Genomic DNA, 13,166 nt, shown 5'->3' with positions numbered 1-13,166 from the left:
AGTTTCTAGTACAGACTGAGCACACCTCTAGGGCATATGGTGCCCCACCTGAGGAGCACAGTTGCCAGACAGGGATATAGAGGGCAAGGCTACTGTGGGATTGACTCAACATTTTAGAAGCTGTTAAACATTCATATTTGTGCAGCTGCAGTCCCCTTCATCTTAAAGAAAGGAACTATACAAATGAAAACCATAGAATTTCTCTGTTACTGTGCCATGGCGTTGCCTTTTTATTAACATGCTTTGTACACATGGGTGTGAAAAGCATGTGGGAAAATTAAGGCAGGAAAGGTGGCAAGACTTCTTAAGGAACTATCTTAAGACATCTTCTTTTGACTCTGGAGCAAGCACGCTTGTTGAAACACCCTCTGCCAAGAAATTTCTTTGATTTGCCTTTGCTTTCTTTGATCATTGATGGATTGCGACTCACACCAGTCAGCGTTCGGTAATGTAATACAACCAAGAGATTCCCTGTAGGCCAGGCCTGTGTGCACCAGAGTCATTTTTCAAGGCAAAAACAATGCAGAGGGATGGAGATGCAGGAAATAATGGTGCAAGGGAACTATCTGCTGTTTATCTTATAGGCTGGGGTTGGAAACTACAACTAATCCAGAACACGGCAGCTAGACTGGTGACTGGGAGCGGCCGCCGAGACCATATAACACCGGTCTTGAAAGACCTACGTTGGCTCCCAGTACGTTTCCGAGCACAATTCAAAGTGTTGGTGCTGAGGTCCTAAACAGCCTCAGTCCAGTATATCTGAAGGAGCGTCTCCAACCCCATCATTCTACCCAGACACTGAGGTCCAGTACCGAGGGCCTTCTGGCGGTTCCCTCACTGCGAGAAGCCAAGCTACAGGGAACCAGGCAGAGGGCCTTCTCGGTAGTGGTGCCCTCCCTGTGGAACGCCCTCCCACCAGATGTCAAAGAGAACAACAACTACTAGACTTTTAGAAGACATCTGAAGGCAGCCCTGTTTAGGGAAGCTTTTAATGATTGATGTATTACAGTATTTTAATATTTTTTTTGGAAGCCACCCAGAGTGGCTGGGGAAGCCCAGCCAGATGGGTGGGGTATAAATAAATTATTATTATTATTATTATTATTATTATTATTATTATTATTATTATATTGGTTGGTCTGCCTTAAAACTATAATTGGAAAGGTAGATTACATCACAGATTATGGACTAAGAAATGAACCACTTTGGTATAAAATAGAAGAAATCATACCTGGGAAAACAAATATTTCCACCCATTGGTTATTTGAAATGAGTTAGAGTTGTGTCACCCTCTACCCTACTTTGAGAAATATCAACCTTCATTTGAGCATCCTACAACTGGTTTCTTTCATCCTCCCAACTCTCTATATTTTGGCCTTGGATTTCACTTTAGTAGCAGCACTCCTGGAGAAAACGGTACACTAATTTTCACCAGCAGTCCTTTCGATTTAACTGTAAAATTCCTATGGATTTTTGCATGAGCAGAACCTTCAACATTTCCTCAAATTTACCTTGGGGAGAAATTTGGTGGCAACCCAAAATCAGTTGTATTATTGCATTCTTTGTGCTATTAAAAAAATATCATGCATATATAACTGACTATGGTCTTGTAGGCCCACCTGTCCTTCTGGTTCCCAGGTGTCAAACTTTCTTAATACTGCAAGTTTAAAGGTTGTCTAGTTTAAATAAAAAGGGGAAAAAACCCACACATTTTTTGCATTAAATTGGCTAGTTCATATGTATAGATGCAAATCTGGAAATAATCCCTATAGTTTAAACAGAAATGTAGCCCTTCTCCCCGTAAGGGGAAAGACTAGCCTGGCAACATCTATACCTGCTCAGTTTGCTGCCCATGTGCTACTGTAGAAAAGCAATTTAAAGTGCCTTTGTTCTCCCTTTCTTATGATGCTTTTGAGTCCAGGTCTGGACTCAGAAGTCCTTCAAAGAGAGGACTATTTCAAAACAGAGGACTATCCTTTGACAGTTCTTCAAAGCAGAAACGTGGCTCCCTTACCAAAGCAACAATGCATTCCTTTTTCTAGCCAAAGTCCTTTCTAAACAACCGAGCTTTGTATAAAAATCTGAAAGCTAAAGCTAGGAGGAAGCTAAGAATCTTAAAATCTTAGAACTGTATAGCTGGAAGGGACCACAAGGGTCATCTAGTCCAATTCCCCTGCAATGCAGGAATCTTTTGCCCAACACAGTCCTCAAACTCATGACTCTTTGAGTCTAATGCTCTACCTATGGGACCGCCTCTCCTGGTATGCCCTGCGGAAGACCTTAAGGTATAACACCACTTTGGACATCCCGAGCCTCAAGGAGGTTAGATTGGTTTCAACCAGGGCCAGGGCCTTTTCAGCACTGGCCCCGACGTGGTGGAACGGTCTGTCACAAGAGACTAGGGCCCTGCGGGACTTGACATCTTTCCGCAGGGCCTGCAAGACGGAGCTGTTCTGCCTGGCCTTTGGTTTGGACTTGGTCTGACCCTTATGTTTCCCTCCCCTTATGGTCTTGATTTATCAGCTACTTTAAAATGAGGCTGCATTTTAAATTGCATTTTAACCTGTATTTTAAATTGGGTTTACTCCCCCCCCCCCACTCTTCCCCCCCCTATTATGTTTTTACTGTGATTTTATTGGTGTTAGCCGCCCTGAGCCCAGCTCTGGCCGGGGAGGGCGGGGTATAAATATTATTATTATTATTATTATTATTATTATTATTATTATTATTATTACTACTACTACTACTACTACTACTACTACTACTACTACCAGCTGAGCTATCCCTTGGAGGAAGCAACAGCTGGCGTCTTGGAGGAGGTTATCCTATGGAAACAGCTTAACCACACAGAAAGACTTCCTTTGTGCAATACGGGCGACAGCCATACTTCCCGAATGGAAGGGTCTTGGTGAGGAGAGCATACTAGTAAAGGGAGAGGTCTATGGTATGCATGCTCTACGGGATGAAAGGCTTCAAGAGGTAAAACCTAGTATTTCAAAACGGGTCCAAAAGCTTGTCACAGCCTATGCAATTGGTTTGGAACAGGCTGAAGAGGTTCTCATCTGCATCCACCAACAAGTGGGTAGTTATGGTTAACGGTTACCCAAATGCAGTGTGGGTCATGGTATCCTGCATTAAACAAAAGCACACCTGCCTGTTGCATTGACTTTATCGTGAATCATGGCTAATGAAAGCTGTATAAAAGGTGAAAGCGAACCACCGAATGTTTTCCCTTCAGGAGTGAGAATAAATATGCCCGTTGCAATCTGCACTGATAGTGCAATCAGACGTCTCTCACCACCACCACTCCCACCAGACACATCTTCCTGCCCCCTGCTTTCTAAAGAAAGACATTGATGATGATAATTGGCTAGGTTCTTGTGCATCTTCAAAATAAAATGCATTTTGTTGCTGACGAGGGTTGCTAAATAGCAAGACCCCGCAGAGATCAGTATCCATTATGTTAGATTCGAGCCTCTCGTCTAAAACATTGGCAACCAATGGTAATTCTGGTCCCTTTCATTTGGATGTCTACAGATAACGTGCCCGTGAAGATTTCAGAATGGAAAAGTGATGAGAGAAAAACTCAGCCTCTCAGGATTAATCATCTAACATGCTAATTGAGGATAGAAAACTCAGTGGCTCTACCGTTAGACAGAGTGAGGCAGCCACTTCAGGTGGTGGGTGGGGGAGCAAGGTGGAGTGGTGGTAAGATGTTGGAGGACCAATCTGTGTGCTCCACACAGTCTGCCCTTAGTTACAATGGAGGGTCGTATCCAATGATCAGTATGGAAGTTAAAGCCAGCTACCAATCAAGTTCAGTTCTGTACGTCATGGAAGGGTGCCATTTTGTCCTTTGTCTCAAGCGGCAAAATGTCTTGGGCTAGCCCTGAAAGTGACTGAGTGCCATGTTCAGTCAGCTTTCGAATCAGCAGCCGCTTGGCCCCAGCAAGGTTTAATAGGATGCTTTCTACAGAATGATTTAAATGTTGGAAAGACAGGACATCCGATGCAGAACTGGTTCATATGTGGCGGGCAAGTTGACAGGTGCAAAATTATTGGGGATAAATTAAACTGGCTACTTCTCAGTACCGCATTTATATTGTTCAATGCAATTGAAGAAAATAGTCCCAATATTTTGAAATCCCTTTGGCAGCTAATTAATACCTGCAGAATGCTTTGGGACTTGCTATTGGGGAAACCCAACTTTGCCAATGATCTGAGTGTAGCTATTGAAATCTCTGAAACCAGCAGAAATGGACATGCTGATGCCATCTATAGAAGATATGGATCTGACTTTATTAATTAATGAACCTTTCATTATTTACTGGAAGGTCCATTACGACCCTACAAGGCTGGAGAGAAATTTGTTCCTATGTTGCATCTGCTTGGTTTCTTATTTTTAACAATGAAAAGGAAAGTTGCTTCTCGGAATTGCAACGCTGTTGAGTGTTGACATGGTCGTCATGACAATGCAGTTTCAAATTGTACCAACTGTTTGTGATGGGGGCTGCAACATTCTAATGTTGCTCTTTTGCTGTCTGGGATTAGACTGTTGGCAGAAGCATCTTTGGGTTACTCCTGATGGTGGATCCTGCTGGTGCCAACTTTCGCCCTTGTTTGCCTGTGACTGAATCAACACTACTGTCACAGCAGCTAAGAAAGAGTTCAGAGTAAGTGTTGATCACCAAGCCACACACAGGGTGCTTGTTTTAAGTGGGGAGGAATAGACCAGTGGAGTTTAATGTTTGTTGGTTTAGGCTTCTAGGCTCTTAGTTCATCCTGGCCCCTTTGGTATGGCCCAGGTGAAAGACACTAACTTCCCCTGGTCCCTCTCTCCCTGTGACCTTAAATGGATTTCTGCCCTTCCATCTCCTTTGCAGTACGTTGAAAAGGAACGTCCATTCTTCCACATGTCGGCATTGATGGAAAATTCTATATTTTATTCATTTTCATCTGTAGAAATAATTTTATGGTGCCTTTTAAGGCATAGCCTTCCCAAAGTGGCTCACACAAGATGAGCATAAACTATAAAAAAATAACCAAATTAAGAACAGTCCCTATGGATAGCCTTAGCCTCCACATATATTTATTCCCCTTTTAAACCATCCAACTTGGCAAACGCCACTCCGTCTTGTGACAGTGAATTCTACAGTTAACCCATTTAACAGTTTAATTCTACAGTTTACTCAGGGCCAGCCCAAGACACTGTGGCACCTGAGGTGAACCCCAAAATGGCTCCCATCCCCCGTGACCGACAAGGAAGAGTAAGTGAAGATCTACATCAGTAATATGGGGGAAATAAAGATCTACATCTGAATTGGTTACCCCTGTGGATTCTGCCACCTGAGGAGGTCGCCTCACCTTGCCTCATGAGTGAGCTGGCCCTGTATACACTATGGGATGAAGCATTTCCTGATTTTCCCAGCATTCAGGTTCAGCAGATGATCCTAGTCCTAGTACAGTTTTGAGAAAGAAACTTCTCCTTATCCACTTCCTTCATACCAAGCACAATCCAATTCATTCACATCTATCATGTCACAATGTATTTCCCTTTCTCCTAAACTAAAAAGCCCAAAACACTGTAATGTTTCCTTACAGGGGAGCTTCTCCAGCCCCTTAATCATTTTAACTGCCCCTTTTCAAGCTCGACAATCTCTTTTTTTCAAGCCAGGCAGCCAGAACTGGACACAGCACTCCAAGTGCAGTCACATTTCTACAAAAGCATCATGATATTGGAAGTTTTCTGTTCCATCTGTTTCCAAATGACCCCCAATATGAAATTCACCTCCCTTCCCTACAGCTACCCCAGTAGTTTGAACTGAATATAGTCAGTGCCTACACCATAAAATCATTTCCCAACAAGTGTTTCGGGTGACTTATTAAGTGACTATTGATGTAAAGAGAGTGATTTGAGAAGTGCAAATACCGTGCTAACGAAAAAGGACCAGAGACAGGCAATCACAGTTAAAACAAGGCTGCAAATCCTTCCAATCATACATTTTAAAATTTATATTCTCTACAGAGAGCAAGTGATTGAGCCAAGAAGACAGCTCCCTCTTACTAACCAGAAATAAGGGAGCAGCACCCCAGGCTATAATTAAAACTTCAAATTAGAGAATGATAATTCATTAATGGTATTGTAAAAGAGAACATGGATACAACAATGGCCTTAAAGTATGCTGGGCTCACCTGCTGTAAAAGAAATGGGGTCAGGCAATAAAATGCATTAGTATACTCCTTTAACTATATACCATTAAAGAGCTGAGCCTGATTTAGATCACAGAAAGGTTCTTTATCCTGTAATGTATTTTACTGCAAAGCAACGGTTGCGTTTCACTAAGTATGATTTAATACAGCCCTCAAAAAAAATCAATATAAAGCCTTTGTTCATACACATCTCGGGCTGTTACCTCTTATGCGTGTCAGGTAATCAAGCATAGAATCGCAGGCAGGAGGGCTCTAGGTAAGCATCCACGCTTACTTTATTTGAAATATTTATATACCACCCTTCAGTGGTACTGGTTCCAGGAGAGCTCACACAATTAGAATATCAAAACAATAAAAGAGAGTTTGGACAGGCATGAAGTCCAGTGGTCAGAAAGACACTTGCGCACGTACGAGAATTCTAGGAAATTCAAATATTGCCCAGTAACTGAACAGATCTAACTGTAATTAAATATCCCTGGAAAGAATTAGCAAATTAATTGAGCGATGAGGGGAAGGATAGAACAGACCAGCCAAAGTTGTACCATGCTACTGCTTGGATTAAGCCTTTTATCACATTTTTTAAAGGGGGAAAGTATCCCTTTAGGTTGCACTGCATTGTTTGATGCCTCTGCAATTATCACAGCCAAGTACATAAAACTACAGATTTGTATTAATTTTTTAGTCGGTGACTTTATTTATTTATTTATTTTGGTAAAGCTCTCTGATTGTGCTACATCACTCCAGAAGTGTTCAGTTTCTGAAGAAGTCCAGTAATAATACGTAGTTTATATATGGTACACGACAGAGAACAACTCTTGCAACCACTGATGGCATTGACACGTATTACACCAAGTTGTAAAATACATGATGGGGTGGAAACGACCCTTGTATCAGTGGACTGGACATTGCAATGCTGGAAAATATTACATTTCCCTGCAGAATAGATGTTGGACTGGAGAAGAAAGTTTTGATTCCATGGAATGAGAGGTCTAAGTGGGGGTTTTTTTGGTTTTGTTTTTTGTCTTGTCTTCTGTCTATGAAAGTTCACAGCACAGTAAAATATGCTATTAAGATGCTTGAGAACTGATAGATTTGCTGCCAAAGGTATTTGGAATGTGCACAACGAAACTGTTTATAAAGGCAGTTAAAAATATAGTGCTGCAAATTTGTTAATCATGGTTGTGCAGATGGAGCACAATCAGTACATCTGGGGAAGTTTGGTTGAGAAAATGAGCAGTAGTCTACTGCCACCAGCTGGTCTATATGTAAAAAATGCTGGTGAAATACTCCCTTCGAGGAATAAAATAAGCACAGCAACGTTCAGAGAAAAGCGTTCAACACCACTAAAACTTATTTTTCCATTAGGCTAGGATGTATAAAATACTACCTTGCTTTCTCCATGTTTGTTGTGGAAGACCACAAGCACATTTCCCTCGTGAGGTTTTTGGATGATCCAAGGAAGCTAAATCCAACTACCTGTGCTTTTAAATAGTTAATCGAAATTATGCAAATCCCAGTTTTCTCCCCTTGGAAAAAAATGCTCATTTTCAGAGCTGCTCAGCTGCTTTTTGTCTATTTTACACACACACACAATTATGGAAAGCATTCAGTTTTACCAGAGCAATGAGCAGGGGCGAGTAGGAGCAACAGCCAAAGACATTAGAGAAACTGACAACGAGTTTGACAATTGCAACATATTACAGGGCAAGGGTGTGATGAGGGAAATTTGCAGAGCTGAAAACTAGTTTTCGTCAGCACACATAGAGGGAGGGGTCAGACCAAAAAATAAAATGCAACACTAGATTTGATCATAAGTTGCAGTTATTTTAGTGCTTAAAAACATACCAAGGACAAGTCTTCATAAATATTCAGCCACTTGACAAACTAATCAAAGCAGCTGTGGGCGTCTCTGCTGCTCCTACACTTAGGAAGAAATCCCGCAAAATTTACCCAGGCTTGTTTAGTAAGCAATCAGTGAGAAATGCGATCCACGTAGGATTAAGCGCTTTAAACATATTTTACTGAATTTCTCCCACTGAAATAAGAAGCAACCTTGCACGGCCATTAACTTTGGCCAGGAGGCGTTTTCTCCCCGTTATTAAATTCGGATCGCTAAGGAAAGCTTCTGTTTTACAAGAAACTCAAGTGACGCCCGAAACTACATCCGTAAATAAAATAAAAACCGACTTTCTAAAAAAAAAAAAAAAAACAAACCTCTTTCCCCCCCCCGAACACCCATCATGGCGGACCAACGGCCGACATTCCCCCATCTTTTTGCGTTCTCCTGACCTTCCTCCCATGGGCCCTTTCGGCCAGGCCCGCCTTTTCCGGCCAGAACGCCGCGTTTGTTTGGATGGAGGGCGGAAGTGCTGGCGCCGTCCGGGAATTTTAAATCCTTGGCTGCCTCCGGGACGCCGTTGCTCTCGGCCCGGATGCCATAGGCGGCTGCGGGGTTTTGTGGCTGCTGTGATTTTAACCTGGTAAGTAATGCGAGCTAAGTCGCTATGGAGCTCGAGGGGCTTTTTTCCTCGGGCGAGCGCTGGGCGGGCTCCGCGGCTTCGATAAAAGACCTTCGTTTACCTGCTAGTGAGGGAAATTAAAATTAAATTTTAAAAAAATAAAAAAGCAAATAAAAAAAATAAAGTGAGGGGAAAATATCGTAGTTTATTGACGCGCGTTTTAACCCAAAACGCTCAGCGAGTCAGTACCTCTGGCTGTTAACCTGCATTGCAGAAGGTTATTGTTATTGTTATTATTATTATTATTTATTTATTATTATTATTATTACCAGTGATTCCCCCCCCCAATAAAATGTTTAGGGATACTCTCATTTTGACTCAAGAAAATCACCATTTTATAGTTTGAATCGGGAAAAATAAATACAGCAAAAGGACAAAGATTCACAAAATGTTTAGGGGTATGCGTACCCCCAGAAAAAAGCACTGTATGTGTATATATATATATATATATATATATATATATATATATATATATATATATTTATACCCCACCTTTTCCCCTGACACGAACTCGCTTTTTTGATTCTATTTATATACAGTTCCACCTTTATCTTTCAAAGATCTCAAAGTGGTGTACAGTTGTACCTCAGGTTAAGTACTTAATTCGTTCCGGAGGTCTGTTCTTAACCTGAAACTGTTCTTAACCTGAAGCACCACTTTAGCTAATGGGGCCTCCTGCTGCCGCCGTGCCGCCAGAGCACGATTTCTGTTCTCATCCTGAAGCAAAGTTCTTAACCTGAAGCACTATTTCTGGTTTGGCGGAGTCTGTAACCTGAAGCGTATGTAACCCGAGGTACCACTGTACATGGTTCTCCCCATTTTGTCCTCACAACAACCCCGTGAGGTAGGTCATGCTAAGAGATGGCGACTGGCCCAAAGCTTCAAGGCAGAGTACAGATGAAACAAGAACAAGTAATGAGGCATATGTCAGGACAGTGCCTACAGTTTACAGCAGTTTGGTGTGTTGTTCGCCCCCCCCCCCCCGAGTTTCTATAACACCTTATATTTAAAAGGGGGGGGGAATCTCAGAATAGTTTACAACACATTAAAACATTAAATGAAACAATCCAGAATAGAACAGATTCCAAGCTTCAAGGGGAATATTTCAGATCCTTCTCTAAGTGACATTTTGCTTTCTCCATATTTATTTACCTTCTTAATTTATATAGCTGCCCCATAGCAGAAGTGCTCTAGGAAGGCAGTGTGGTGTAGTCGTTAGAGTGTTGGACTAGGACCTGGGAGATCAGGGTTCAAATCCCCACTCAATCATGGAGCTCACATCACAAGAACATGTGATGTCATTGTTAAAACAGCTGCACTGGGTGCTTATCTGCTACTGAGCTAGGTTCATGGTTTTTGTATTTATTTACGAAGCCCTGAACAACTTGAATCCAGGATAGCTTGGGGATTGCCTGAACCCTTATATTCCTGCTTGGTCACTGATATCATCTGCAGGAGTATCTTTGATCGTTCCCCAAGTTGGTGAGGTTCCATTGCTGCTAAGGAGCCAATGTAAAATATGGGCTATAAAATATTGGCGACTCAGATCTTCAGTTAGATGATGCTTTTTATGCTCTCTGTGCAAGCTTGTAGAGAAATGTAAAGTATGAGTCTCAAAGAAGCAGAAAGCAACTGAACATGAATTCTTGTATCTGTACAGTGGTACCTCGGGATGCGAACGGGATCCGTTCCGGAGCCCCATTCGCATCCTGAACAGAACGTAAGACGCGTCTGCGCATGCACGGGTCATGTTTTACCGCTTCCGCACATGCGCGTGATGTCATTTTTGACTGCGCGAGCGGCGAAAGTAATGCGCTCCGTTACTTCTGGGTCACCGCGGAGTGCAACCCGAAAATACTTACCCTGAAGCGTATTTATCCCGAGGTATGACTGTATTGGGGATTTAATTGTGAGATCTGGGGTTCAAGAATCTGTGCAGGGACAGGGAGTGAGATCACACCCTTTTGCACGTTGATCTATATGTATATGTGCAGGTTTGATGTATGTGAATGCAGGGTAGAGATCATTTGGGTGGGGGAGACTAGACATAAATGCCAAGGACATCGATAGCACATGTGATCCTGCTTCTCCCCACTCCTATGATGCCTTCATTTGGCTTGTGCATAGGTTAGGTGAAATAGGTTAGGCCAAATATGTGCCATTTGTATCCCCCTTTGATGAGAGGTAGGAGATGTTGTTGTTGTTTAGTCATTTAGTCATGTCCGACTCTTTGTGACCCCATGGACCAGAGCACGCCAGGCACTCCTGTCTTCCACTGCCTCCCGCGGTTTGGTCAAATTCATGCTGGTAGCTTCGAGAACACTGTCCAACCATCTCGTCCTCTGTCGTCCCCTTCTCCTTGTGGCCTCCATCTTTCCCAACATCAGGGTCTTTTCCAGGGAGTCTTCTCTTCTCATGAGGTGGCCAAAGTCTTGGAGCCTCAGCTTCAGGATCTGTCCTTCCAGTGAGCACTCAGGGCTGCTTTCCTTAAGAATGGAGAGGTTTGATCTTCTTGCAGTCCATGGGACTCTCAAGAGTCTCCTCCAGCACCAGAATTCAAAAGCATCAATTCTTCGGCGATCAGCCTTCTTTATGGTCCAGCTTTCACTTCCATACATCACTATTGGGAAAACCATAGCTTTAACTATAATGACATTTATCCTCCGTATCACTCTTTCAGCATTTAGAGGTTGGCAGCACTGTTGGAAGAAATGGATCAGGCAGTACAGATGACCTTCCTTGGAAGGCAGACAATAACTGTTGCAGCCTAATGTAAACAATGAGAAACTAGCATGCCATTCTTACTTAGCTTTCCTGAGTAAAATCAATTCAAGGATGAAGATATCTGGCTCATAGTATGGGATGTTCTGAAGAAAAAGGAAGACAGTAAAAGCTTTCTTTTGAAGCATCAGGCTGTGGTGTGCTGGGGGAGTGATGGTAACCAAGGGTATATTGTGATGTCACTGGGAAATGAGCAGGACTATGCCTTATGACAGGGGTGGTCTAACAAGGAGTAGGGCTCCAGATGTGCTGGACTACAACTCCCATCAACCCCAGCCAGCATAGTCAATGGCTGGGGATGGTGGGAGTTATAGTTCGTCCACAGCTGGAGGGCACTACATTTAATTACCCCACCTAATGAGCTAGTTTTGCCCATTTCAAGCAGGCAGTATTGCCTGCTGTGCTGATTTTGATTTGACAGGGAGGTCTGGTCCAGCCAAGAAGACCCAGAGGCCTTGTTTCCATCCCCACCGGTAATCATCTGGTTTTCCCTTCTCCCCCGCCCCCACCCTGCCACTTCATTTTTTAACGATGAGTTTTCACAAAGATTGACTAAAGTATTTATTAGGTGTATCTTGCATGTTTTTTAAGAAACCATAATGTGTTTGTAATATATTCAAGTATTTAAAAGTGCTTGTAGAATTTGCCCTAAAGTCAGTTTAGATGAAAGGTATAGTTCTTATTTCTTTCTTTTTTTAAAAATTAAAAATATAAATAAGTAAATGTTTATATTGTACTTATAGTGTTTTGTGTTTTGCTGCTGTGACCTTTTTGGCATCAATGGTCGCTTTTCTGTTCTCTCAGGTGCCTAAAGGAGAAAGTCTTGCCTCTCAGCATGGCTATGGATGACTATGAGGAGCTACTCAAATATTATGAACTACACGAAACTGTTGGTACAGGTATGCTCCTTGATGATTTGAAATAAAAGCTGCTCTAAATAAAGAGCTATGAAAATCTAGCTTGCTTTATAGATTTGTTTTGTCAAAAAGCAGGGGAGTCCCCCAAAGTAGCTCACAACATGAATAAAATGAAAAACAATTTAGATGATTGTTAAAGGGAGGTAGTATTTAATATTGCTTTTCCTTTCAGATTTACTGCAAAATATAAGCATTCTTTTGCAGAAGTCAGTCCTACTAGTTTGATGCGGTGAGCAGCCCAATAAATGCATTTGGGACTGTACTCTCGGTTAAGAGCTGTAAGAGGAGCTTCCAGCCTCAATATGGACAGTGTGAAGCAGCAGAGGGGATGGAGGGACTGTTAAAGCATACAAGATATAAATATATGTTAACTTAGAAACATCTAGTGCTTAGGCTGGATGTTACAGTTGAAGATAAGGGGTTAAGCCAAAGGTTTCACAGAGGGTTTTGAGGCAGAAGTACAAAGAACAGAGATGGTACCATGTAGGGATATAGATCTTTAACAAGGAGTTGATCACTAATGTTAAATCTGTAGCCTTGCTTTTTTTCTTTCCTTACTGTAGGTGGTTTTGCAAAGGTTAAACTGGCTCGTCACCTACTTACTGGAGAACAGGTTGCAATAAAAATAATGGACAAACTGTCTCTGGGGGTGAGTGACTTTCTTGCTGGGAAAGGATGGGTTTCCTTTGTACAAATAAGGTTCTAATCGTACAACTTGTTAATGTGAAACTGTACATTT

General features: G+C 42.2%; 1 protein-coding gene and 1 long non-coding RNA gene across 4 annotated transcripts in view; one reads left to right on the top strand and one right to left on the bottom strand.

The window, feature by feature from the left end:
- The window catches only part of LOC310753076, a 33,654-nt gene extending 22,002 nt beyond the window's left edge, over positions 1-11,652 (bottom strand). Inside the window, exon 1 of the long non-coding RNA XR_014543154.1 lies at positions 11,535-11,652. This is a non-coding gene — a long non-coding RNA (uncharacterized lncRNA). The remainder of the gene's footprint in view (positions 1-11,534) is intronic.
- Positions 4,577-13,166, top strand: part of MELK (maternal embryonic leucine zipper kinase) — a 33,688-nt gene continuing 25,098 nt past the window's right edge. The window contains exons 1-3 of one of the 3 annotated variants that reach the window (XM_083593265.1): positions 4,577-4,673; positions 12,315-12,409; positions 12,991-13,076. In XM_083593265.1, coding sequence (XP_083449391.1) covers positions 4,585-4,673; positions 12,315-12,409; positions 12,991-13,076 — 270 coding nt within the window. In that variant the 5' untranslated portion in view covers positions 4,577-4,584. Of the gene's footprint in view, positions 4,674-8,539; positions 8,691-11,713; positions 11,984-12,314; positions 12,410-12,990; positions 13,077-13,166 lie in introns of those variants that run through there. The other 2 variants (XM_083593264.1, XM_083593266.1) reach the window with 2 other exon arrangements.

The sequence above is a fragment of the Podarcis filfolensis genome (genome assembly GCF_964270895.1).
Source record: "Podarcis filfolensis genome assembly, chromosome: 17".
Lineage (NCBI taxonomy): Eukaryota > Metazoa > Chordata > Lepidosauria > Squamata > Lacertidae > Podarcis > Podarcis filfolensis.
Note: the sequence above shows the minus strand (reverse complement) of the source record. Positions and strands in the feature narration are given on the sequence as shown.